The sequence below is a fragment of the Schistocerca piceifrons genome, chromosome 1 (genome assembly GCF_021461385.2).
Source record: "Schistocerca piceifrons isolate TAMUIC-IGC-003096 chromosome 1, iqSchPice1.1, whole genome shotgun sequence".
Taxonomy (NCBI): domain Eukaryota; kingdom Metazoa; phylum Arthropoda; class Insecta; order Orthoptera; family Acrididae; genus Schistocerca; species Schistocerca piceifrons.
The window spans coordinates 324,921,718-324,948,278 of record NC_060138.1 but is presented as its reverse complement, the minus strand read 5'-3'; the positions used below and the strand labels follow the sequence as shown (position 1 = coordinate 324,948,278).

Sequence of the window (26,561 nt, the reverse complement as noted above, 5' to 3'; positions counted from 1 at the left end):
TTCGCTAAGGATATATTTCTCCAAACTTATATAGGAAATCGGAATAAAAATCCTACTTCTGTGTCAAGCAGCCTAATGCTTTTAGGAAGAAAATAAATAATGTTTGATGCACAACATTTCAAATGTTGCCAGTCCTTATGGATTCCACTATACACAGCTGTACAGCGGTGCTATGATATAATAAAGCAAGGCAGTTACCGAGATAAACAATCGGTCCTTATTAAAAATGACGGATTTGTTGCTTAATTACAATCTTAGAGCCGCACTAACCAAATAGCCTACGTAAGCAAGTCAAATTCCAAAATAATGAACTCTGTTCCAAACTAACACTGGGAACTGGGACAATACTACCACACTACACAGTTTAGAAGAATTAAAGTTCACTGTTTTCTGCCTCTCATTTTTGTCTTGCGAATCACGATCTTGCCATACAAATGCATAGGCGTAAAAACGCGACGAAATTTTCATCTGCAACATATCACGAGTTCATATCGAAATCCTTATTTAATTTCGCGCTTCTTCATTGCGTTGGTCCACCTGTTAGGTAAATGCGCCATTTGCTTCGCGCTTGTCTTATTGTTGACCTCCAGTTGATCGATAAACTGTTCCCTACTTCGGCTCTTCCCCGTAGTAAATGGTGTTGTAATAAAAGGCGCGCGTCCGGTGGAAAATGTTAGTTGGTGAACACAGCACGCGCAGTTTGCATCGTGGTCAGCGAAGTGTGTTGCTGAATAATGTCAGACCAAGACCTGGTAAACTCGGAGTTATATGAACAGGGCAGAGTTACGCCTCCCGACACAATCCGTTTCCTACGTGCGAGGCAGAATGGTGTGGTACAGCCACTACTTACAGGTATGAAAATATAAACACAACATTTAGTAGTAACAACATTTGTTATTTTATGAATACAATAGGTGTTAGGTTGGCAGCTCTCGTGTGAGATCTGTTGTAAAAAAAAAAAAAAAAAAAAAAAAAAAAGAAAAGAAAAACATGACGTTTTGTGCTCCAGAGTCGTTTGTTTATAAATATAAGCTGCGTGGTATTGTAAGTTCCGTTACAGTAACCTGCACCTGGAAATGAAGCGTTGATGGTCCTAATGGAGTTTACATCGCGTGTTGTTATACTTTGTAATTTGATGTTCTTAGTTATGTAATAAAGAAAATATCGAAATCAGTGCCACGTAAATGTAGATCATCCCCATACAACGTTTGTGGTTTACTATAGCCAGCAAGCTCATTGCAGGATTATTGAGACCGATGTCTGAAGACTATTTCTATTGATAGAATCACCACTTCTGCGACCGGCAGTATCAGAATTTCATTTAGGATAACAACTTACTGCATGTTAATTCATGGTGCTTAATATTTTTAGAAATTAACCTCTCCATTTCTAAGGTGTTCTATTTGTACCAAGTTACAAATTACCGTAAACAAAAGCTGTTTGCGTAATATACATTGTCACTGGGAAGAAAAGTTTGTTTTCAAAATAGTTTGCACGTTTCGAGCGCCAGTTTCAAATGACAGTTCGAAGTGTATTTGTAAACTTAATCTCACATGGAGGCAAGGCCTACTCCACTCATATTTGCGTCGTAAATGTTTAGTTATGAGCTTCGCCTACAAAATGAATGTAATTTCAAGGTGGTTTACTCATTTGGTTAGAAGAGTTGAAAGAAAATGTTAAAAGGAATTTATCGTATGGAATTGTTAACAGAGGCTTAATCAATACGTAAAATCCTATAAGATCAAATAATTTTTTCAGATAATTTAGAGTGCAACATATTAAGAGGGTGCAGAATCCAAAGAAACTTAAATAATCTCAGAACAATGTAGAATTACACTTTTCTGTAAAATGCACAGTAGCTACATCTTTTATGCCAACTCTATAACAAATGACACTTTAATGTAGTGCATAGTTTTGTGTTACGGGAATGGTACAAATGACATTTCCTTAATTTCTACTATTTTGAAACAAATTGTTGTTGTTGCATTCAAATTAGCTACAATTACTTGACAGGTGTGTGAAAGAGGCTAGAAAGCTGTTACTGGTATTATTTTTTTTACACCAAAAGTTTACCGTATCACTTGGAGTTGTAATGACATGATTTTACAGATTTATACCAAATTACTATGGCCTATGCGTACTGGAAGTCGGGGAAGGTGAATGATGTTGCTGTCTTTGATTTGTATTTCCGCAAAAATCCATTCCAAGGAGAGTTCACAATATTTGCTGGGCTTGAAGAGTGTCTTTTGTTTCTGGAGAATTTTCATTATTCAGAAAGTGGTAAGTTCATAATATCTGAAAGACACTTTACATCGTACAGTGTCTAAATGATGCTATTATAAATAGTAAGTCGTGTTTTAATGTTTCATATTCTTGCTGCTGCATTGCCAATAAGGTATTGGGCGTTTTTAAAAACAAGCTCTCTCTCTCTCTTAAGAAAATGTGCATTCATTTGTCATAGTGTGAAACTCTTTAAGTGTTTTCTGTTAAAATTTGTTGAAGTATAATTGTAGAATGTATTCGTACCCCCTTGTGCTGTACGGTACAATGATAATATGTGCTTATAGTTTCCTTAAATTGGATCAATAGACCATTTGAAAGATGGTAAAAGGTAATAAATATTCTTAACAATCCAGTAATAACTGAAGAGAGTTTTCCATTGTTTGAAACAAGGTTTTGTTCTGTGACTTTCACAACATTGATGTTCAAAGCGTTCAATAGTTCATGAGAAGTGAGTGCTCTGCCTTCCACACATTCTGTAACTCAATAAATTAATCTTTAATGTGGAAACTGAAGGTTGTATATATACCATAAGGCACATGTTGGAATGCTGCAAGACAAAAAAGGCTTGTAAATATTTCTACAGTCTGCATTTTTTATAAATATTCACTACTGCTGTTCACATGCACCTTCATTCCTTCTCTTCCATACACCATTCCATCCAACCAATAACATAAATGATAGGTCTAGTCCTAATCCTAGAAATGTATAGGAAAGGGAATTTCTCAGCAATGTACTGAATTGTGTACTTTCAAGGAGAGAGTGAAGATATTCCTGAGGAAAAAAAGACTGCACCTTGAAATCTGTGGTGTTCCTGTAGGGTGGACTTGGAAATGACATGCACGACTATGGTTTCTTTAGAAATCAGCTGTTTGTTTCAACTGGAATGAGATAATTTTTTCCATCTTTTGTCCATTCACTTTTTGTTATTTTGGTGTAACACTTAGTGATGAAATTCATTTTAGAAGAATCACGAAACAGTATTAAGAGGAACTCTGTTGGACAGCCACATATTCATTGTGGATTAATGAAAGAAATGTGGAATTTTCACTAGAGTATAGTGCACTAAAGACTGCAGTTGAGTGACATATAGTGTGGTGTTTGAAAGAGAATACATAGTGACGTTGCGAGTTTGCTCTGCCCACATTTGCTTTCTTGAGGTGAAATTCCACCGAAGCAACACTAGACAACATGTTGCTTAGAGTCACATCTTGCATGTTAGTGTGCGGCATGAAGTCTTGCTACGAAGTTCTTGTTACCCAGAAAATGTGTTGCCTGGTGTCACATGTTATATGTGTTTGTAGCATGTGCCTCAGGCATTTCCACTGAAGCTTTGTCAGAACAGTGCACCATATCTTTGCAAATGATAGCAGCAACTGTGTTCTTAGAACCAACCATGAGTGCAGGTAACAGAAGAAAAACAGACATATTGAGTATTTAACTCAAAATTAAATCTGCAAACACGGTGGAAGCTACAAACATACCCAGTATGATTGAATCACTGTACAGTTAACTAATGTGAACTTACCTAAGAATCTCTCTTTTGCTCTTGGTTGATGTGTTTTCCTTGGTTTATCGTCACCTTGTAAGAAATTCGTAGAGCATAATGCAAACCATTTTCCTCCTTGTTTAAGTGATCTGTTACTGTTGCAGTTTTTTATGTTCACAGTAGAATGCTGTCTGTAAATTCTTCATTTTCTCATTTGCCTCTAAAACACTGCAACCATATTTTTGGGTGATCTTCTCCAGCTTATAGCTTCTTGATGTGGCTGTTTGTAATAATTACTTCAGTCGTTTTTGTAAGTAACTTATCTTTTTGAGCATTATTAATGCAAAGTTGGTGATAATACATTTGAGGTAAAGTGTTTAAATTTTTTTCTCATTTACTGTATCGTCACCTATTGTTTGTGCCAACCTGTGCCTCTTAGTTGATTAACTAACTAACTTCATTCTGAGTCAAGTAATCACTGTTAACAGAACACAGAAAAAACTTCACTGCATAAGCGAGAATGTGAATTTTGCAGCTACATCTAACCAAGAAGGCACCAACTAAACAAAAAGTGGGGAATACACCAATAACATGGAAAAACTACACTAAGGATGACATGTTGTAGGCTGAAGTATATCACACAATTTTGTTCAAAATCCCCAGTAGATTATAAAACAAAGCCCTAAAGCATTGTCACAGGTTCCGGAAATCAGGGAATTTAAAACACGTCAGGCAGATATCAGGGAAATTTGGAAAAAAACTGTTTAATCTTTTTTGTCTCAGTAGATGAAATGGTTTATTTACTGAGGTGTCGTGTTGTCGCTACCTCAGTGCAGCCGAGTACGTTCGACGTTCGCCGCTTCCCTACTCTCTCATTACTACTGCTACTGCTTCTTTCCTTCCTACCCCCCCCCTCCCCCCTGCTTGCAGTCAGTGCTGCTATGATTTCTTGCTGATAGCCTAACAGCTGCTGATGAAAGGCAGGGAGAAGTGAGGAGTGGTTTCTTTGGATGTGATTCTCAGACTGTAGACGCAGTGGCCAGACGGCAGTCACTTGTGCATGAGTTGTCTGAGTGATTGTATGACTGTGTGTGTGCTCTCGTTTACTGACAAAGGCTATGGCAGGAAATTTAGTTGCGAGAGTGCAATTGTCTTTTCTTTGTGCCCGTCTGCAACTCACCAATCATCTTTACAGTGAATTGCTACCTGTCACTATTATTGATTCTCAGAGTATTTGAACAAGTTATCTGTTTCACAAATTGATCACTGTGGTCTCATTTCATCAACGTGTTGTCTGTGGCTCATGAATAGCTGTCTACAGAAGTGGATTTTCATGACGGGCCAAAACCGCAGGCTGTTTCTGTAGGTATCTGTAATGAATCGGGCCTGCCGATCTGAAGCCATTCGATTCGTAGTAATGTGCAGGCCCTGCCTGTTGGATCTAGTTTCTCTGATCTGTCAGCAGGCTGAGTCTGTTGTGTGTGTGGCATAATGCAGTGGATTTTCATGGTTTATCCATGGACCCAGGACTGCAGTGCTTCTCAGGAGGTCAGAGGCCATGGCTGACGGATTTCAGGAAATGCCTGTCTCACTGCTAGTATGTTGTACAGTGTGGCATTTTATAGACATTTTATTTGTTCTAGTACATTTTATCACTTCAAAAGTAGTTTATATGTTATAAAGTATGGACGATAAGAAGAAGAAAATCGTCAGCCGCTGGCAGTTTGTGTGCTATGTACTCATATATTTTTTGAAAGAAGAATCACAAAATACCTGTAAAATAATAAATATTCCACAGTGGGTAATATCCGACAATAACGAACATAGTAGAATCAACATTTTATTGGCTGTCACATACAGTGGTGGTTTACACAATTCTTCCTCACCTTGTACACTTATTTCAAGAGACCTACTTTTTTCCGAGGTCATATCTGAAATCAGTGAAAGTATTTCAAATCTGTCTTGCGACTCCAAGGAAATGCTTATTTTTGTCACCAACTGTGATTATTTAGTTTACTAAAATGAAATATCAGTGGTCTTAATGAAACACGCATACCATTTGGCTTGCTTTCTCCATCTAAAAACAGTTCATTACAAAAGATGTTTATGTTAGTACTTAAGCTTTTTCCTCTCATCAGGAAGTGCCAGCTACATGCAAATTTTTTTCGATAATTCCTCATTTGCACTATTGTCTCTTTTACCATAACTGCAAAGACAGATTGTCAACTTAGGTCTTACCTTACATATGAGCTCTCAAAATTTATCAGGGAAAAATGTTAAAACTTGTCTGGAAATCAGGGAATTTCACTTTGGGAAACTTGTGGCAACCCTGCCTTAGTATTAAAAAAAAAACCTCACTGATAATCATACAGCCGGCCGGTGTGGCTGAGCGGTTCTAGGTGCTTCAGTCTGGAACCGCACGACCGCTACGGTCACAGGTTCGAATCCTGCCTCGGGCATGGATGTGTGTCATGTCCTTAGGTTAGTTAGGTTTCAGTAGTTCATCGTTCTAGGGGACTGATAACCTCAGATGTTGAGTCCTATAGTGCTCAGAGCCATTTTTGCTAATCATACAGTAGTACACTTCATGATTGGTTAGCTTTAATGTGTAACCACATGTAGTAGTGGCTGATGATGCATTTCAACTACAGAAATGCATTATGAGACCATTTTCAGTCCACCATGAAAGAGGTTTTTGTAGACAAAAGTATGACGTCAGACACTAATATGCTCACAGAGAAATGGAAAACAGTTTTGGGCTTTCGGTATCAGTGTATCGTGTGTTCAGAAAAACACTGTTGCCCTCTGTGGAGAATGCATAAATTGTCACTTCAATGTATGTCTAACTTTAGAGCACGGTGAGAAAACACTTCAGAACCACTGTACATGTCTTGAGGAACATTTTACACTGACCCAAGCAGTGGAAATGTTGTTCATGAAACATGGAGTCCATAATTCAGAATGATACTGGCACAGAGAACTTGCAGTGCAGGCCACAGAAGTCAGGTTCGTAACCAAAAGAAGTACAGGATGATTTTATGAGGTATTACATGTCACGTGAAGGACATTTGCCTTGCCAATATCAGTACGGACTTGTGCACAGCAAGAGGAAATATGAATTCTTACAGTGCAAGAAAACTCGAACTAAACTGAACTATGTATGAACTATAACTAATCCTATCTTTGTGGATCACTGAGATTGACAGTAGCAAGCTGCTACAAAAATTGCAGTAAATTTGGTGAATTACTTGTAGTGTCTCACAACAAAAATGAATTGAATCCATACCATGTCACAGCCAACAAGCTGTATGGATCCGCTGACTGTGAGCTTGTGAGTGACGAGGGTAAACATGTTGTGCCTTGTCAACATGCAGTATATGCGGCTGGCAACAATTTGCCTACTGTGGAATGTCACAATAGGGTGTGTTGCCACATGGCACTATGGTCAAATTTTTCCATAGCTGCCTGCCACATATTGCCCAGTGCTGATTTGTGTCTCAAAAAATTATTGCCCAGTCATGTTGCTATAACAAGAGACTTGCCTTGGTATGGTCACACCTTCATGCTTGCTACACCATTACCACTGTGTGGCTCCATTTATCACTGATCTTGGCTGTCATCATTGTGCAATCCATTGGCATGTCCATTATTGTGACCCACGTGTTGCCACACTGATGGCAATAGAACCACGGCTGTTAATGCAATGCTGTATTGTGCTTCCGTGCTGCTTCTCCTTACTTTTGTACAGACTAATAATTTTTTGACCAAAGAAACATATCCAGACCAAAAACATTGCTGGCCTGAAAAATAGATACCTGAAGATAGTATCTGGTGTGGAATTTGCCCCATGCAATGAAGTATTATAATGTTGTGTCTCTGGAACATTTAAAGTTTTTTGTGCTCTATAATTTTTTTTTATTAAAGTGATAACCTGTGTTTGGACATGCCTATCCAAGTTTGTTTGAGGTAACTTTCAAATTTTTTTTATTACAATTAAGAATTTTTACAAATTTTTGACATATTGAGGCTTTATACCCCCCCTCCCCGGACCTTGCCTTTGGTGGGCAGGTTTGCGTGCCTCAGCGAACAGATAACCGCACCGTAGGTGCAACCACAATGGAGAGGTATCTGTTTAGAGGCCAGACAAACGTGTGGTTCCTGAAGAGGGGCAGCAGCCTTTTCAGTAGTTGCAGGGCCAACAGTCTGGATGATTGACTGATCTGGCCTTGTAACATTAACCAGAATGGCTTTGCTATTCTGGTACTGCGAACGGCTGAAAGCAAGAGGAAACTACAGCCGTAATTTTTCCTGAGGGCATGCAGCTTTACTGTATGGTTAAATGATGATGGCGTCCTCTTGGGTAAAATGTTCTGGACGTAAAATAGTCCCTCATTCGGATCTCCAGGCAGGGACTGCTCGAGAGGACGTCGTTATCAGGAGAAATAAAACTGGCGTTCTACGGATTGGAGTGTGGAATGTCAGATCCCTTAATCGGGCAGGTAGGTTAGAAAATTTAAAAAGGGAAATTGATAGGTTAATGGGAAATGGTAAAGTTCGGTGGCAGGAAGAACAAGACTTTTGGTCAGGTGAATACAGGGCTATGAATACAAAATCAAATAGGGGTAATGCAGGAGTAGGTTTAATAAGGAATAAAAAAATAGGTGTGTGAGTAAGCTACTGCGAATAGCATAGTGAACCTTTATTGTGGCCAAGATAGACACGAAGCCCACGCCTCCTACAATAGTACAAGTTTATATGCCAACTAGCTCTGCAGATGACGAAGTAATTGATGAAATGTATGATGAGATAAAATAAATTATTCAGATAGTGAAGGGAGATGAAAATTTAATAGTCATGGGTGACTGGAATTTGATAGTAGGAAAATGGGGGGAAGGAAATGTAGTAGGTGAATATGGATTGGGGGGAATAAATGAAAGAGGAAGCCGCCTGGTAGAATTTTGCACAGAGCATAACTTAATCATAGCAAACACTTGGTTCAAAAATCATGAAAGAAGGTTGCATAAATGAAAAAAGCCTAGAGATACTAAATGGTATCAGATAGATTATATAATGGTCAGTTGTTTTGAGGGGGTGGATTCACTTTGGAACCAGTGTTTTCAGGCACCCATCATTTCATGTGATATATTTGACAGCAATTGTGCATTTTTCGTAGACAGAAGCCTTCATCTCGAAACTTCCATGAACTCAAAATGCCTAAAACAAATTGTAGTCCTAAATACCAACAAAAGTGCACCTGAAATTTAATAAATTTTGTTTCACAGCTATGTACTGTTCCACTGGGTTCATTTCGATAAAACACGTAAAAGCAGTAGTACAAACTCAAATGTGTGTTACAATAACTTAGATTACCCACTTTCGTGGGCAGTGATCTCAATATTGGCACTTAAAAACAACCTGTGTCATAATCTCCTTCAGTCATGTAGCAGCATCTCCATGCCAGTTGTTGCTTTGAACACTGTGACTTGACTGCTATGTTGCACTACATTTGCAGAAGTTCCTCAGTTTACCACTAAAAACCTCTGTTTTACAATAGCATCAGTGGTTTCAAGTGAAGGCTCATTTACATATATAAGCTTGCCAGTGTAATTTAACATGTTGAAATATTTCTGTTTTTAGGTCTCCTTTTATAATTAGCAGATGAAACAGAAGACATATCTGTGGCACTTTGCAATTGTGTACTTCCAACAGATATATTTCCCTCCAGATTCCATTCATTCATCGTGATATTGGTTTTATCATATTTCATTTTTAGGCCAAGTTCAGAGCAGATTGGCACAAATTCACTAACCAGTATTTGAAGTTCTTGTATACTATTTTCAAATTTACATCATCATCAGTGAATTTCAGGTTATTTAATATCTTTCCCAGAATTTCGATTCCCTTTGTTTTCCAGTCTAATTTTGACATTGCTTCTTTGAGGACTGCTGAAAATAGTTTTGGACGTATACTATCACCTTGTTCTACACCCTTTTCAATGGGAAATTCTTATTTCCCACCCAGCTACATTCACAAACATTGTGGAAGTTTTGTGTATGTTGTACAAGATATTAATATTGACTTGTTCTATTCGTTGCTCCTGTTAGAGAGACTCGCACCACTGTGTGACTGATCCAATCAAATGTGTTTTCAAAATCTATGAAGGTAAGGCAAAGAGGTAGGTGGTATCATTAGTTCCATTAATTGTTTTGTGTAGAGTGAGGGTATGATATTCTTTTAAGCAGTGGTCGGAACCCAGCTTGCTCAATAGATTGGACCAGGTCAAGTGTAGTGCTCAGTCTGGTATTCAGAATTCTAGTAAACACTTGGCACAGTATGTACAGGAGGCTGATAGGGCGATAGTTCTTTATATCTTTAGTACTGCCTCTCTTATGTATCAGGATTATTTTGGCTTTATTCCAATCTCATGGTAATTTCCCACTGTGCCAACAACTTGGAAATATTTTAGCCAAATGCCTTACAGATTCATCATACATCATCTTCAAAATATCGACTTTGAGATCATTGCCACTTGGAGTGATGAATTGTCTACGATTAAAATATCATCATTGACTTTACTATGCAGGTTACTATAAAAATTCTTCATATCTTCAAGTATTTCTTCCTTATCTGTAATTTGGTCTTGGTCTACGTCTGATTCTTTCCAATCATAAGCTTCTGCTTGACCATCTTCAAATTAGATTATTTATTTTCAAGACTGGCTTTTAGTATATCCTCATCATATGTCTTGATGTCCTCTTTCATGCTCTTGCTTTGAGCCTTGCACAGTATGTGTATTCTGTCTTATCTTTGTTTCTACTTTCATTTTTCTTCTCTTATCATATTGTGTGTCAGCTTCTTTGGCTGGTTTTGAGATTTGTACAAGTCAGCCACTTCTTCAGCTGTTGTGATTAATATGTTTGTTACTACTTCTGCATCATTCCGTTCTTGAAATCTCTCTTTCCGTTCTTCAAGATTTTTGAAATTTAAAATTTTTCGTTTTTCTTTAGTTAGTTTCAATCTTTCATCTTTTGTATCTTTCATCTTTTAAATCTTGCTCTTATTAGTCAATGACTACTAACACAGAAAAGTAACAATGTTCTGGAATTCTTTTGTTGAATTAAATAGAGTTTTTTCAAAATGAAGCTTCTGATGTGTCTGAAAAAGGAAATATGTTACCAGTTTTGACTTGTGACAATGACACATCGGTTTTTAATTTGAAAAATTTTCAAAATTGAAGGATTTTCTCAGTGAGCAATGGGGAATTACGTGAAGAGACAAAAAAGCAAACAAAACAAGGGGCAGAGTGGACTATAAATGCAATTATGACTGGAATGAAAATTAGGTGGAGGAGGGTGGGATGCAACGTGAGGCGAACATATAATACTTAGACCCAGAAAAATCTTTGCTGGCTTCCAAGAGATGCTAAAAGACTGAGATGATACATTTTTTTCTCAATTTCTGTTTAGGATTTCAAGTGAGTCTCTTATTAGGGAAATGAGCATTGGGTACAGATGTGGGAATCCTACGATGCTGCCTCGGACAATATTCTAGCTTGCTTTCCTGTGGACAATATTCTAGCTTGCTTTTGTGTTGTTTTTCTGTGGCTTACAAAACATTGAGTATATGCCTGTTTGGTATTGGTGCTTATGATGAATGCAAGTACAGAACTGTAAGAATAAGATGGAAGCTGTCATTAAACTGAAGGTTGGTTTGACACCACAGTGCTTCACCAGGTATGGCCCTGTTAGAGGTGGTAAGCCATTGCCTTCCTCTGACCTTTCAACTGTCTTATGTAATTAGTCATAAGGGTACCTACAGTTTAACGTGGACTCCAAACCACACACCCACACACTCACACATGCACACAGTGCTTGATTTGGAGGAAAAAAAAAAAAAAAAAGGATTCTAGTACTGTGATCTCCCAGGGGGTGTTGTTTAAATTTAGGCTTCTTAAAATGTTATTTTAATGTTTTTCTGAGCTTTTTAAAAGTGTAAATACAAGATTTGTTTTACATCATTTAGACAAAAGCAGAAGATCTATCATACCACCTCTCAAAATCTGCAATTCTAATCCCCCCCCAATCAGAGGTATCGATTTGGTGCACAGTCACAAATCCAGCAAGAAAGAAGAAGAAAAGAAAAATTATATGTATTCAATAAACTTATATTATGCAGAATATATTTGTGACATGAACTATCAATATTTTATACTAAAATATTGATAAATTTTAATATTTGTTGTTATTATTATTTTTCTTTCTTATCTTTTCTTTTTTTATGATTCTTTGGTTTTTTGTTGGGAAATTATTGCTGTTGGTTGTTCATTTTTAAATCTGATTTTTGAATGGAGAAATTAGACGAGTTACAAATCGAAAACCTTAGTTATCCACTGTACTTTACAAAATAAGGTTGGAAATCAGCATTGTACCTTGGCTGTGGACTAGAATGGCTTGTGGCAAAGCACTTATGTTCAAATTGCTTTCGTTAATTTAGTGATAGTTGGTAGCAAAAAATTGATCTTGTTAGAAAACGCACTAATGTCCAGGAAATTACTTAATTGTCTGAATAATGTTTATAGACATACTGTATCTGAAGCAAACTCTCCCACAAACAATTGAGCCAGAATTCTTTGTCTTTCTGAAGAATCTCACACCGAGAGATGTCACGCTCCATGCCATTGAAGAAGGGTCTGTTTGTTTTCCAAGGTAAAATTCCTGATTATGTTCATTTAAAATATGTAACTAAATTTTGAGCAATGAACTAAGTTCATTTATAACTGTTTGGGTGTCTTTTTATCTTTTAAATAGTTAGATCGCAAGCTGCCAGTAAAACTGATTTAAAAAAAAAAGGAAAAATGTAAACCAAACCTGATAAATAAATACTTATATCTTCAAATACACCTTAATATTACTATTATTTGTGTGCTAGAACAGCTGAACATTGTACATGCCCATTAATGACAGAAGATATAACATTCTGTTGAGGAAAATACACGCACACCAAGAAAATTATTTATGAGACAAATTGTGATAAGAAATGAACAATTTTATTTGTTCATAAAATTCATTTGCCTTTCAGGGTACTTCTATAATAAGTTACAAAATCTTAAAATGCGTAGAACACAGGTTGTTTCATTTCAGAAATGGAATCTTGTTAAATTTATTTTAAATAAGGCTTTATGTTTTGGGAATTAAAGTGGTACATCCCTGTTTTGTACTGTGAGGTATGGGACTGAGAAGTTGTGTTTATCCATTGATTCACAGTTAGTTGTCTTGTAATCACTGATGGTTTGTCAATCTATCATCTCTTCATGTTAGATTGGTTAGCAGTTGATTTCTCATTTTAATGTCGAAAATTCTTTTGCCTGCCTATACCAGAATTTTGGATCCTCACTATATGGTACTGCAGAATGCAATTGAGGTATTGTCTTCAGAGTAGAAGATCTTAATTTCTTTGATTTTGGTTTATAAACATTCAAGTATCTAATGTTATATGAGCATAGTTTAATCAAAGTGTGATGTCTTGTATTTTCAGTTACATTTATTAGTTTGTTGAGGAGATATAAAACAAACCTATGGACTTCTTGTAACTATTTTCCTGCAAAATGCATTTGCGCTATAGCGTTAGAAGTGTTCAATATTTCAGTTTGCTGAACATTAGTAAAAAGGAAAAAAACTCTAAAAGGAGAACAGTTTTTTTACCTTCTTATTGATGAGACTTCCATATATTGGATAATAGCCAAAACTGACACCGTCACAAAATCATTTGACCAAGCAAGGTGGTACAATGTCTAAGACACAGGGATGTGTTTTATGCAAAATGAGTTAAAATTTTCATTTCTTTGTTTCCTTAAATCCATCTGGCAAATAAAAGCCATAATAATAGAATACTGGGAACCATCATTGTCCGGTTCAGGTAATGCTCAACCATTAATGATTTTGACAACAGTTTGAAATCTGTTCTTCCTCCATTCATTCTTGCTGTCATTTGTACCAGTTTTACACCATCTTAAATCACTATAACATATTTTAAACCTTTTTATGGTGTTCCACATTGTTGGAAATAAATCTTGGCATATCTTCTCCTGGACTCACGTTGTGATGGTCTCTTCAAAAAGGAAACCAAAGAACATTTTCTTCTGTATGCGAAGCTCAACTGAGGTGACAAATATTACAGTACTGGCCTTGACCAAAGATGCTGTTGCAGTTATCATTTCAAGAACACTTCCATGAGTTTTGTGGAGACGGTGTATGTAATTTTTTTCTCTTTAGCATTTCTTATCGTATCCTGTTGTGTGTACACTGCAGGTAGTCCAGCAAGAAATTGTGTGTTTATTTCCATAAAAAAATAAAACATTTTTGGAGTGTGCATCCATCCATTCATTCATTCATGGACAAGCTCAGTTTAGCAGCTTTCTGGTATCAATGGTTAGAACCTTCTGTTGTTTTTCATTGGTGCTTGCGATTCTTCATTTACATTGTAAAAAGCTGCAAATTAGCATCTTACATAATTGCCAAGTAAATTGTTGCTTTGGGATAAGCTCTTATTGTTGCAAATATGCTGATGAGTTGCTGTCACCTGTCACTACAACCAAATTAATGTATTGATGACTGTTGAAGGATAAGTGTGGCAAGTATAAAGAACAGTACAAGCTGAGGCTGATTTATAAAATCATTTCCTTCAGTGCTACTGGAGCTTTGCAACCCATAATCCATAAATTTAAAACGTTTGTGTGATTGGAGGCCAACAAGATAACATATTAAAATCACTAACCATTCTTCAATGAGAAGTGTTTGTTTTGTTTGGTGCTTTGAATTTAGTTCTGTAGTTTTGTTTATTAAAATTTGACCTTTCTTAACAATGTAGTATGTCTGTAATTCATTTGTGATCCATACCCTCTCTTGTAATTGCCTCGCTGGTTGTTCCATTAGTACACATAAATGATTAACAAATCTAATGCTTCAGATGCTGCAGCGAGTTGATAAATATTTTTAAGTCTGCTACATGCACTTTCCAATTCCAGAGTCCCATTACTTCGGCTTGAGGGTCCCTTGATCATCGTTCAGTTATTAGAAACAACGTTACTCACTCTTGTCAATTATGCAAGGTAAGCATATTGCACTATTTCTGTCTTTGCTCGTTTACTGTTAAATTGAATTTTGAACAGCAGCAAATTGCAATAATATCATAAAAAAGGCTAAACACCTTTTCTCTTCATAAAATTACAAATTATGTGCTTGGATGTGAGGCTGGCGAAGTTTTTTAATGATAGAGAAACACTGCAGGACAAACAGCTGTGTTGTGATTCATCTGTTTACTACTGCATTATTCTTTCAAACTTCTTTGGCTATTGGAAAAAGAGTTTTTTGAAAGTAAAATGTGGATGTAATAACTAACTAGCTCGATGCATAATGTTGGAGTGACACTACGTACTCCACAGAATAATAGACATGTAACTTTTGTTTAAGTAATTTCTTATACATGTTATGTTTGTTTAAGTACCTTATCAACAACATCCTGCTTGAGGGCAACCTTCTGATTGCAAAGTTTTCATAAGTTCGAGACATTTATTGTGTAGCATTTCTTCGACTGGTAATGGTGTCGCATTCATCTGCATTGTATGATCAAAAGTCTCCAGACATACTTTAAGTATTTGGTGTTATTGAAAGAATATATGATGAAAAATCTAATTTTAAATTATAGCCTTATGGCAACTAATGCTGCCCGCTATCGAATGGCTGCAGGGAAGAACATCACACTACTAGAGTTTGGATTAAGGCGAGCTCAGGGACCTGATGGCGGCTTGTCAGCATCAAAATACTCATACGTTGGTAAGTACAGTAAACATAACTATTGTATTGTCTTAGTTTTACTACTAGTCGTATAATAATTGGTTGAGGTCAAGGGACCAACAGGATGGAACCTTGTATGTTGGAATGAAGAGAAGTGAAAAAGACATCTGTAGTTCAAAAAGTGAAGCCTGGGAGGGGGGGGGGATAAATGTAAGGAAGTTGATTGATGTGGAGAGGCAAGAGGGGGGGGGGGGGCATAAGTCATGGCAGTATGGAAAATGCTTGTAGGACTGGGAGAAGAGGTAAAAGAAAGAGCAAACCAGCCAATCGTTAGTCTGGTAGAGTAGGACAAACATTTTAAATAGCTACTAACAGAAGAAAGGATTGAGTACAAAGGAAATAAAGTGGGAGATGAGAGAGGATCGGGGAGGTGAAGAAATAGAAAAAGTAACCATGAAAGAGGTACAAGAAGGTGGCTACACAAATGATAATCTGGAAATGATCAGTGCCTGGAAATGTACCAACAGAATTTTTGAGGTATGGCCTAGGCAGAATTATCACAAGTTCAATTAGCAGACTGTATACAATGATTTTAAAATGATAAATTGAGCAGGTTATAACTAAAGTAGAAGAACAAAGTAGATTTCAAAGAGACATTTCATGTGTAGACAACAACTTTACACAGAGGAAAGGATTCTAAGCAGTCATTTGGTTTCCATAGATATTGAGAAAGCACATGACACAGTGCTACTAAATATATATAGTTTGAGGTACTGGGATCAGCAGAACTGCCAAAAATTTATCTAAGAAGTGTTGTAAATCTCTTAAGTCAGCAGAATGTGTCATTAAAGTGGGGAAAGAAATTTATAGAGAGGTCATTAGAATAACTAAAACACTGAAACAAGGCTGCTACCTGTCTCCCATGCTCTTGTATGTGTAGAAGACACCAAAATTCAGTGTAGAAACTGCATAGGCATGGTGTTGAAGTAGGGGACCAATGCATGTACACACTTTTCTATGCTATGGTTGTTGCAGCAAACATGGAAGAGGGCATATCTTACATGTTCAGGAAGTTATTGGAAGGATATAAAAAATGTGGTTCGAAAATTAATTTTGAAAAGGCGGAACATCTATGTTGCAGAGAGGAGGGAAGTAACTTAAATGTTTGGGACATCAAATTAAAGTGTGGAGCTTAAGTGTCTGGGTAGTATCGTATCACATGATGAAAGATGTGACAGATATCCAATAACAGATCAGGCAGGGGAGGACTGCTACCCAAAAATTGAACACTGTACATTGGTCCTCAGAAATGAGTTTAAAGGTTAAAATGTGACTATACAAATCCATTGTGGAACTAATAACAAATTTTAGTAGTGGGTATTGGGAAATCATGGAAACTTGTAAAAAGAAGCTTAGAACTTTTAGAAATGGACAACTTAAGAAGAACATGTAAAATTTTGTAGCTTAATCCCTTAAGAAATGAAATAAGAGAAAGAATGCAGACTCATTATAGTATATAGAATGGAAGAAAACAGATGGCCAAAGAAAGCAGTTTCATAGCAGGAGGAAAAGGACAACTAAAAGGTTGGCTAAGAAATATCCAAGAAACTTTGTAGAGAAGAGGAATAGAAGGGAATGAGGAAGAATGGTAAGATAAAGACATTTGTCAACAGAGATACTGGATGCAGTGACAGCTGTAGGACATCCACAACAAGAAGAAAAATAAATAATTAAAATAAACAGTGTTAATGTTTATTAACAATTCTGTCAGTATTTGCAGTATTTATAATAGGTGACTAGTTTCAAATCTTGCAGATCCACACATGCATCTTATCCAGTCAAAATCATTTTTGACTTGGTAAGAGGCACATGTGGATTGTGGCATTCATTCTGTAAACATTTATAAAGCATGTGTTGCCACTATGATGTTTATTATTAAGGTCAGGCACTGTCAGTGCAGCCTCAGTAGGCCAAGCTTCAAATGAACTTGTTAACGTTTGAAACTAGTTGTCTAATATAAATACTGCAACTGTTGAGAGAATCATTAATAACCACTTTAAAAAATTTAATAAAGTTGCTGGTTGTCTATCAACAAAATGTTGAAACTGGGAAAAAAAGAACACAAGATTGTAAGTTTTTTTTAAATTTTGTGGTTGTAGACATATAGGTCTAATTGTGTGCAGTAAATATGTGATAGAAAGTTATGGAATTAATGAGTTGGCGAGGCATGGTTTAGAAAGTTTACCTGTATTTGCGAAGCAGCACATTCAAAATTCAATTCAACAATCTGGATTAACTTTTAGTACAGGTTCCACTCGATTTTTGGTTATTCTTTCTCCTTTTTTCCTGAGCTAGTATTCCATCTAGAGTGATCTAAAGGTACTGAAGTACATACAGAAAGCAACTGCTGTCAGGGCAAACATACATTTCTTAATCCCCCCCATACACACACACACACACACACACACACACACACACACACACACACACACACACACACACACACACATTATTGGAGAATATTCATCCAGACAGTCAGCCTTTGCTACTGAAGGAAACTATTAAGACTATATGTAATTTTTGTAATGAGGAATTACTGAGAAAAGGCTTCAGTTTACTTTTCCAGATTGTCTTTTTTCCCGGCTCATCCAGAAGTTACGTGGCCAAGGGGATATTTTATAATTAGTTCATTTTTCCAAATTATGTTTAGTCAATCAGGCTTATACCCCTCTATGAAATAGGAAAATTTAAGCAACAATAATAATGTTTTCAGTGTCGTTGCCACAAGCTTCCATAAACAGCAACACCCTCTGTAATTCCCATACAAGGGATTTTTGTGCCATATAATCATTGTTAATCATGTAATGGTACCACTTTACACCTAGTACAGAGTCCTCCTTCTCACTTCCCTCTTCCAGCGATATTGATTTACCTTCTGCTGGTGCATGGTACAGGGTGACACAGGGGTCAGCAAGGGCCGGTAACCTAAACTCCTCAGAATGTAAGACAAAGAACAAGATAATAGTTGCATAGGTTCGTTACACATTTTTGTTGGATGTGATTTCACTGCACTTCTTTACTTATCCCAGTAGACTGTACTTCATAATGTTAGAAAACGTCCGCCCTTCCTATTTAAAAGTTTCAAAGCAACTTGTAACTGAATGCACTAAAATTCATAGTTATTTTTAATAAATGAATAAAGTTTTAATCTTAGGCAATTAGCATGATTTGAATATCTTACAGTATGAGGAAATTAAAGCTGAAAGACAATATCTACAGAAGTTATATTATTTATGAGATTTTTATAATGATATTTAACAATTAACAGCTCAGCATTCAGTGTGTGTTCTAGAACACCAGCTTTGTTGCCTTTTGAGTGTGCACTGTTTGTATGACTGTTGTTTCTTCATTTTCCTAAAGACAGTAAGGGAAATAAAGATATGTGTAAGGATTATATGCATTTAAATGTACTGTTTATGGCAATATTTGTAGGTATAGTGTTAAACACATTTGAAGTATGTAATTTGTGAAATGGAAGCATATATTGCAGTGTAGTGAACTTTTAACAAGCAGTCTTCAGTTTGTGACATGTGACACATTATGTAACTGATAAATATGAGCTGATCGTAGCAATGTGGTCTGTCATATGCAAGAAAACATAGCCTCCCACCACTGCTCTGAAGAAGACTTATACATACCTCAATCCTAATTACTACTCTTCATGGGGACTGTTGTTTTTCTGTTTATCAACATTAATATTTTCATCATTTATACCTGGACTACTTTTTGTGCCAAACATGAGATGTCATTGCAATATTTTTGTTTCTCTTGACATAAAAAGATGAGTCATTTTTGCTAAAGATTCTACGATTACCCTCTTGTTCTTGTTTGCATTTATCAGTCTTGAAGATTAAGCACTGTGTCATGACTTGATCCATCCATTGCAGGTCTTCCAAGAGGATACTGGAAAGTTGCACAGGTCACACCATTATTCAGGAAAGGTAGTAGGAGTAATCCACTAAATCACATGCTCGTATAATTATCATCGATATGTAGCAGGATTTTGGAACATATATTGTATTCGAACATTATGAATTACCTCGAAGAAAACTGTCTATTGATACACGTCAACACAGATTTAGAAAACATTTTTCTTGTGCAACACAACTAACTCTTTACTCACATGAAGTGTTGAATGCTGTTGGCGAGGGATTCCAAATTTATTCTGTATTTTTAGATTTCCAGAAGGCTTTTGACACTGTACCACACAAGTGGCTTATAATGAAACTTGGTGCTTATGGAATATTATTTCAGTTGTGTGTTAGCATTTGTGATTTCCTGTCGGAGAGGTCACAGTTCATAGTAATTGACAGGAAGTCATTGAGTGAAACAGAAGTGATTTCTGGCATTCCTCAGGTTAGTGTTCTAGGCCCTTTACTGTTCCTTATTTATATAAATTGGGAGACAATCTGAGCAGCTGTCTTGGGTTGTTTGCAGATTACGCTGTCATTTATCGACTAGTAAAGTCATCATAAGATCAAAACTAATTGCAAAACGATTTAGGAAAGATATTTGTATGGTGTGAAAATTGGCAATTGACCCTGAATAACGAAAAATGTGAGGTCATCCATATGAGTGCTAAAAGGAAATCCATTAAACTTTGGTTGCATGATAAATCAGTCAAACCTAAGGGCCATAAATTCAACTAAATACCTAGAAAGTACAATTACGAACAACTTAAATTGGAAGGAACACATGTAAAATAGTGTGGGGAAGGCTAACCAAAGATTGCGTTTTATTGACAGGACACTGGGAAACAGATTTACTAAAGAGACTGCCTACACTAGGTTTGTCCACCCTATTTTAGAATACTGGTGCGGGTTGTGGGATCCTTACCAGATAGGATTGATAGAGTACATTGAGAAAGTTCAAAGGAGGGCAGCATGTTGTGTATTATCGTGAATAGGGGGGAGAATGTTACTGAAATGATACAGGATTTGGGGTGGTATAATTAAAACAGAGGTGTTTTTTCACTGTGGCGGAATCTTCTCATAAAATTAGGGAAATGTGAGCTTGCACCATAAGATACAGGTGTTTGTTTTTTACGTTTGTTGTACCAGATTGGAGTAATAGAGAACCAATGTGAAGGTGGTTTGATGAACCCTCTTTCAGGCACTGAAATGTGTTTTGCTGAGTGCGCTTGTATATGTAGATGTAGGTAGGTTGCTTCAGGTGTCTTCATCTTGAGTACAAAGGGGTTCTGGCATGCAAGACACTTGTTCAGCCCAGAAAAATTCTCACACACAAATTTTTCTGACAATCCATGTACTGTCATACATTTCTTGATTCTTTATCTTTCTCCAGCCATCCAAATTCTGAGCTAGACCAAAGGTCTTCCTCAGGATTTTTCATCCTAATTTTAATAGTTCCATGTTTATAGCTTTAAAGCTGAAGCTTTTCGTTACATATAACACGTTGGGAAGCATTACTGCATATATTCTTTTTTGTTTTGCTGGAGATGCTGTTTCATACCAAAATTGGTTTGGATGAATTCATAATCCATTATGTTTGCTTCAAATTTAATTTGTGCTTATTGAAACAAATGTTTAACTATATACAATAAACAAATCCTAAGCTCGCTGTGAGACATTGTGTTCCACTCCACTGATAAACACCGTCACTGGACTAGGTTCCTCAATTTCTCAACAGGTTGCTGCCTACCCTCTGTCTTTTCATTTTTTAAAACCACATTGGCAAAATAACATCGCCTTATCATAATTCTGTGCTTATGACACATCCTGAATTTCTTTCCCTAGCATTTCAATTTTACCCGTCCTTGATGTACAGACTCATCCTGGGCATTCTTTTCCATTGTTTTCTTTCATTCCTGATTTCTGTCCTTAAATGGCTTGATTTCTCAGTAGCTGAAGTATTGATGGGTAGAAGGTGTGAACATGTAGAAGCATGTATGTTCCTTTTTGTAGGTTCCTGTGGGGTCCTGATTCTGATGCATGTACGCGTAGTGGCATCAACACAGTGAAACGCAGTTCACTCAGTGTGACAAAATTTTTTGGAGTTTTTTATGATTTTGTAACAGCGACATTAAATTTTTGAAGATTATGTTGCAAATAATCCTGGGTTTGATGTAGACTGTGGTCAAGAAAAAATTTCAGTAAGTCTTATAATCCAGATTTCAGTTGAAAGTGCTTTTAGTACATTATTCCAAAGTGGTTTTATTTTCAAATATGCCTTTTTGTGGTAGGATTATAACAAGAAGATAGGCATCAAGTAACATCAAGGGTAAATAGTGGCAATACGAAGTGTTTTCAAAAAGAAACCGAACTTTTGCTGTATTAGCTTCACTGCTTATTGTACAACATTTTAAGCACTCTCCTCTTCAAAATAGTCCCGTCTACTGGCAGTACACCATTCCCATCATTTCTTCCAGTTTTTGAACACCTCCTGGGGCACAGGTTTCTCATTGCATTGTCCTGTATCTCATCTATGGTTTGGAAACAATGTCCTTTCAACATATTTTTCAGTTTGGGGAATAGGAAAAAGTCTGCTGGGGCTAGGTCTATAGAATATAGTGGATAGGGCACAATGGGCATCAGGTGTTTGCTAGATAGCTGCAGACAAGGAGAGATGTGTTATCTGGGGGCATTGTCATGTTGCAACATCCAGTTCTAGTTTCCCACAATTCAGGCCTCTTCATGTGCACAGCATCCCTCATGCCCCTAGGATTCCCTTGTAGACTTCCTAGCTTGCCATCTGACCACGGGCCACAAATTAATGACGGATAATGCCTTTGTAGTAAAAAAAACGCAACCATACCACCTTGCTCTTTGACCGACTCGTGCATGTGCTTTTTCCTATTTTCATAAACATAGTCATTAAATATTTCTTTGTGTGACTACATGCTAATGCAAAATTACATCTAATTTTTCACTAATGTAAATGTTGTCATCTTTCAGTTTGATGCCACTTAGGTGGCTTGCTTGTCAGTGTTGCTGCTTATTTATTCAAGCAGTTTCTCATTTGCCCTCACAAGGCTGTGTGTACCATTTCTGAGCTTCCAGCACAAAAAAATGCACAGCATTTGTTATTATGTCACGTTAGCACTTGTGAAAAAGAGAAACTTACTAACAACTTCTATAAAATAGTGACATTGTTCTTATGATTAGAAAGTATTTTCCGAAAGTATTTGTGTGGAGTGTATCCTTTTATGGAAGTGAAACATGGAAAATAGTGCAGGCAACAAGAGACTAGGTACTAAAGTGCGCGTCATTTATGTTGGCGGCCGAGTTTAGGTTCGTTCTGCGCATCTGATGTCACAAAACACAGTCAGCCAATGAACAGAGAACGACGTTGCCAGATCTCGACTGCAGTGCAGAGCATGGATGAGTGTCTTCAGTTTTAGAAATGTTCAGTCATAAATAAAGTAATAGAACAAAAGCAATGTCTTGTGGCAGACTTTCTTTTATAGAAAGTTTGGAAAAAGTATTCTTTATACCAATTGCTTCATATACTATTAATTAATTAAACCAAGCAAGCAATAAGACTCCTAATTCAGGTGATAGCAAGGAAAGGTGTTTGTATCAATTTCACGAACCGCTTTTTCGCAATAAAGAACAGCGGTAATTGTTTATTTCCTATTGCACTTCGACGAAGCGTGAGTAATTCATAGTCATACCAACAGTGTTTGCCAATATTTTGCGTTATGTGTTAGTCCTCATGGCGTTCATTAGTCAGACGAGCTGCGTTAGCGTAACGGTTAAGGTGTTGGGCTTCTACGCGAAAAGTTATGAGTTCAAACCTTGTGCAGTGCTTAATATTTTCATTATTTAAAAACAATATCGAAGTGCCTTACTTCACGAATTATATTCGTTTGAATGCAATTTTTTGAAATTTCTAGTGCTTTGTCTCTCCATTTACCCTTTCACTGCTGCAGACGCGTGCTCCCTGCATTCTGCGCTGTGCGCGATTTTGTCATCACTGCACTGCTCACCTGTGCAGACACACGGTGTTCCCACTGCTTTGACACACTTATCATTCGGTTTCACAAAAACTATTTGGCCCAAAAATTTGATTTTTACACGTCTTCTTGACTGATACGTTCCCCCCATAAATGACTTAATTTTGTTTCGATGTTCAACGCAGTTATTAAGCAGCATTAAATGTAGTAAACCATTGCACGAAATTTTGAAGAGTTTGCAGAGGTAGAAGTCCATAGCGAATACTTTCCGTATGGTCGATTTTAGTTGCCACAATGTTGAGAATGAAATGTGGACAAGGTACCTAAATTTCACATAAAATTTACTGTATAACAATATCTCATTTAATTTAAGTACCACAAAGGTGTCGTATGTAATATTGAGAAATATTCCCTCTTTCGCGACTGTAATAAAAGTTTTATTTACACCGGACGTGTTTGGCTTTATTTTAAAGCACTTCAATCAATGAAAGGTATGGCACATACACAATGGTACTCATGTTCTCTTTCTTCTTTTTGTTCCACAGTCGCAGTTTTACCAATGGTACTAAAATATATTCCTCTTCTGCAACTGTAATAAGCGACTTATTTAGACCAGACGCGTTTCTCTCTTTTGAAGCATCTTCAGTGGACAGTATTTTGTCTCCTCCATTGCCAAGTCACCTTTCGTAGTTTTGTGCTGCGGTAACAGAATATTCAATGTTTGTGTTGGCTGATCAGTGTTTTAGTAAATAAATGATGTTTGTGTGTGCCACACACAAAAATTATATTTTACATAGCTCAGAGCACTTCACTGATAGACGGTATATTCAAGTCCTAATGTTTTTGTAAGTCCACAGTTTTGTTTAATGTATTTTGTCTACTTCCTTAGCTCAGTGTAAATAAAACTTTTGTTACAGTCGCGAAAGACTGAATATTTCTCAATATTACATACGACACCTATGTGGTACTTAAATGAGATATTGTTATACAGTAAATTTTATATGAAATTTAGGTATCTTGTCCACATTTCATTCTCAACATTGTGGCAACTAAAATCGACCATACGGAAAGTATACTCTATGGACTTTTACCTCTGCAAACTCTTCAAAATTTCGTGCAATGGTTTACTATATTTAATGCATAATAACTGCGTTGAACATCGAAACAAAATTAAGTCATTTATGGGGGGAAGATATCAGTCAAGAAGACGTGTAAAAATCTAATTTTTGGGGCCAAATAGTTTTTGTGGAATCGAATGATAAGTGTCAAAGCAGTCGGAACACGATGTGTCTGCACAGGCGAGCAGTGCAGCGCAAAGCATGCCTGTGTAGCGCTACATATATTCGACGGCAGAAGTTAGTTGTGGCGGCACCTACCAACATTTTTCAGAACTTCCGCTTACGTTGCACTTGATTCTAAGCCACAAGCGGTTTTTTGGATTACAAAAACCGGGTAAAAAGTGCGGCTTAGATTCGAGTAAATACGGTAGCTTTCTCAGATTCTTCATATGCCAGAGTGAGCTATTTCTTCAGGTATCTGGTCTTTTCTCCTAACAAATCTTCAAATCTTCTACTTCCTCTGGTGAATCTAATACATCTTGCTTCCTTGTGTCCCTTCTGTTTCTGCTGCAATGGCTACTTCTTGAATTTTTTAACATAATATGCAAAACAATTATGCAGGATAGTTTAGTAACATAGTCCACACCATGCATTCTTTAAGATCACAGTTTTAATAACATTAATGGTACAAATACTCAAGTGCACCTTTCTTTGTGTCTCCTCTATTCCACAGCTACCAGGAGAAGAGAAAATACAGTTGCCTTTGCCTAGAAGAACAGTGAAACTACCACTAGGTGCTAAATGGTTGGATGTCCACGAATCTTAATGGGATGTGGGGTTCGGAGCTTGTCTTCTCTGTAAAGTAAGATAGAAGGTAATCTGTGGCATCTCTGCTGAAAGAGCACAATGCTGGTGTAAGCACAAGTTTCTAGGAGCACACTGTTCATGAACATGGAGCAGACCACCCCTACTTGTTCGAATATTGATCCAACTACATCATCAATTATGATTGCAGTGGGCACGGGACTATAGGGATTCAACCATCAATCAATGGAAGAGTGTCAGCTCTTCAGGTGAATCATATTTTTGCTACACTAGATTGATGGTCATCTCCACAAACACTGTCATTGAGGCGAATGAAACGTGCAGAATGCCTCAGATTCTGGCTGGTGGAAGCTGTATTATGCTATGGAAAACATTCTCCTGTGTTTCCTTGGGACTTGTGGTAGTAATCAGACACATACTGACAGCTGTGAACCACCTTCATCCCTTCGTGCTTGATGTCTTCCTCCAATGTGATGTCATTTTTGAGCAGTATAATTGTCTGTGTCTCAGAGCTAGAAGGGGCTACAGTGGTTAGGAGCATTATAGTGAACTTGCATTAATGGTTCGATGATGAAATTCAGTGGGTCACTATTGGGCACCATCACAGTATACAAAAATCAGCTGCCCATTATTAATGTGAATTACATGATCTGTGCACAAACATCTGATGCCACGTATCTACCAACAAACTGTCGGATGCCAGGTCCGAAGAATTGGTGATGTATTTTGTTCCAAAGGTGAACATACATCTTGTTAAGTGGTGGTCCTATAATGTTTTGGCTCATCTGTGGATAAATGATGTTGCTGTGATGCTTTTGCCTTAACATGTGGTAATGTTTACCTTGACTTGTTCCACACCCTTGAAGGTTATGAGATCTACAGTACACAACAAATGAGTGAGTCTTCAGTTTTGACAGTGACTGGAGAAGCATTCAAAATGAATTATAGTTCTACATTGTTGGAGGACACTGGGGATAGTTGGGGGAAAGGATCAGCAAATAGCAAAATAGCTGTTTTGACATTCCATGCTTATGGTGAAATGGCAGTAGTTTTTAATTGCTTTGTCTTTTTTCATATTTACTTGCTACATTACATGTCATACAATTTTATTCAGAACTTCTGTATTTATTTTCTTAATGAGT

General features: G+C 36.9%; 1 protein-coding gene across 5 annotated transcripts in view; it reads left to right on the top strand.

Moving 5' to 3' along the window:
• The first annotated feature begins 581 nt into the window (after window positions 1-581).
• The window catches only part of LOC124782314 (nicotinate phosphoribosyltransferase), a 127,889-nt gene continuing 101,909 nt past the window's right edge, over window positions 582-26,561 (top strand). For 2 of the 5 annotated variants that reach the window (XM_047253929.1, XM_047253928.1), the window contains exons 1-5: window positions 582-852; window positions 2,110-2,280; window positions 12,348-12,474; window positions 14,793-14,876; window positions 15,473-15,600. In XM_047253929.1, the coding sequence (XP_047109885.1) occupies window positions 735-852; window positions 2,110-2,280; window positions 12,348-12,474; window positions 14,793-14,876; window positions 15,473-15,600 (628 nt within the window). In that variant the 5' untranslated portion in view covers window positions 582-734. Of the gene's footprint in view, window positions 853-1,784; window positions 2,014-2,109; window positions 2,281-12,347; window positions 12,475-14,792; window positions 14,877-15,472; window positions 15,601-26,561 lie in introns of those variants that run through there. The other 3 variants (XM_047253932.1, XM_047253933.1, XM_047253931.1) reach the window with 3 other exon arrangements.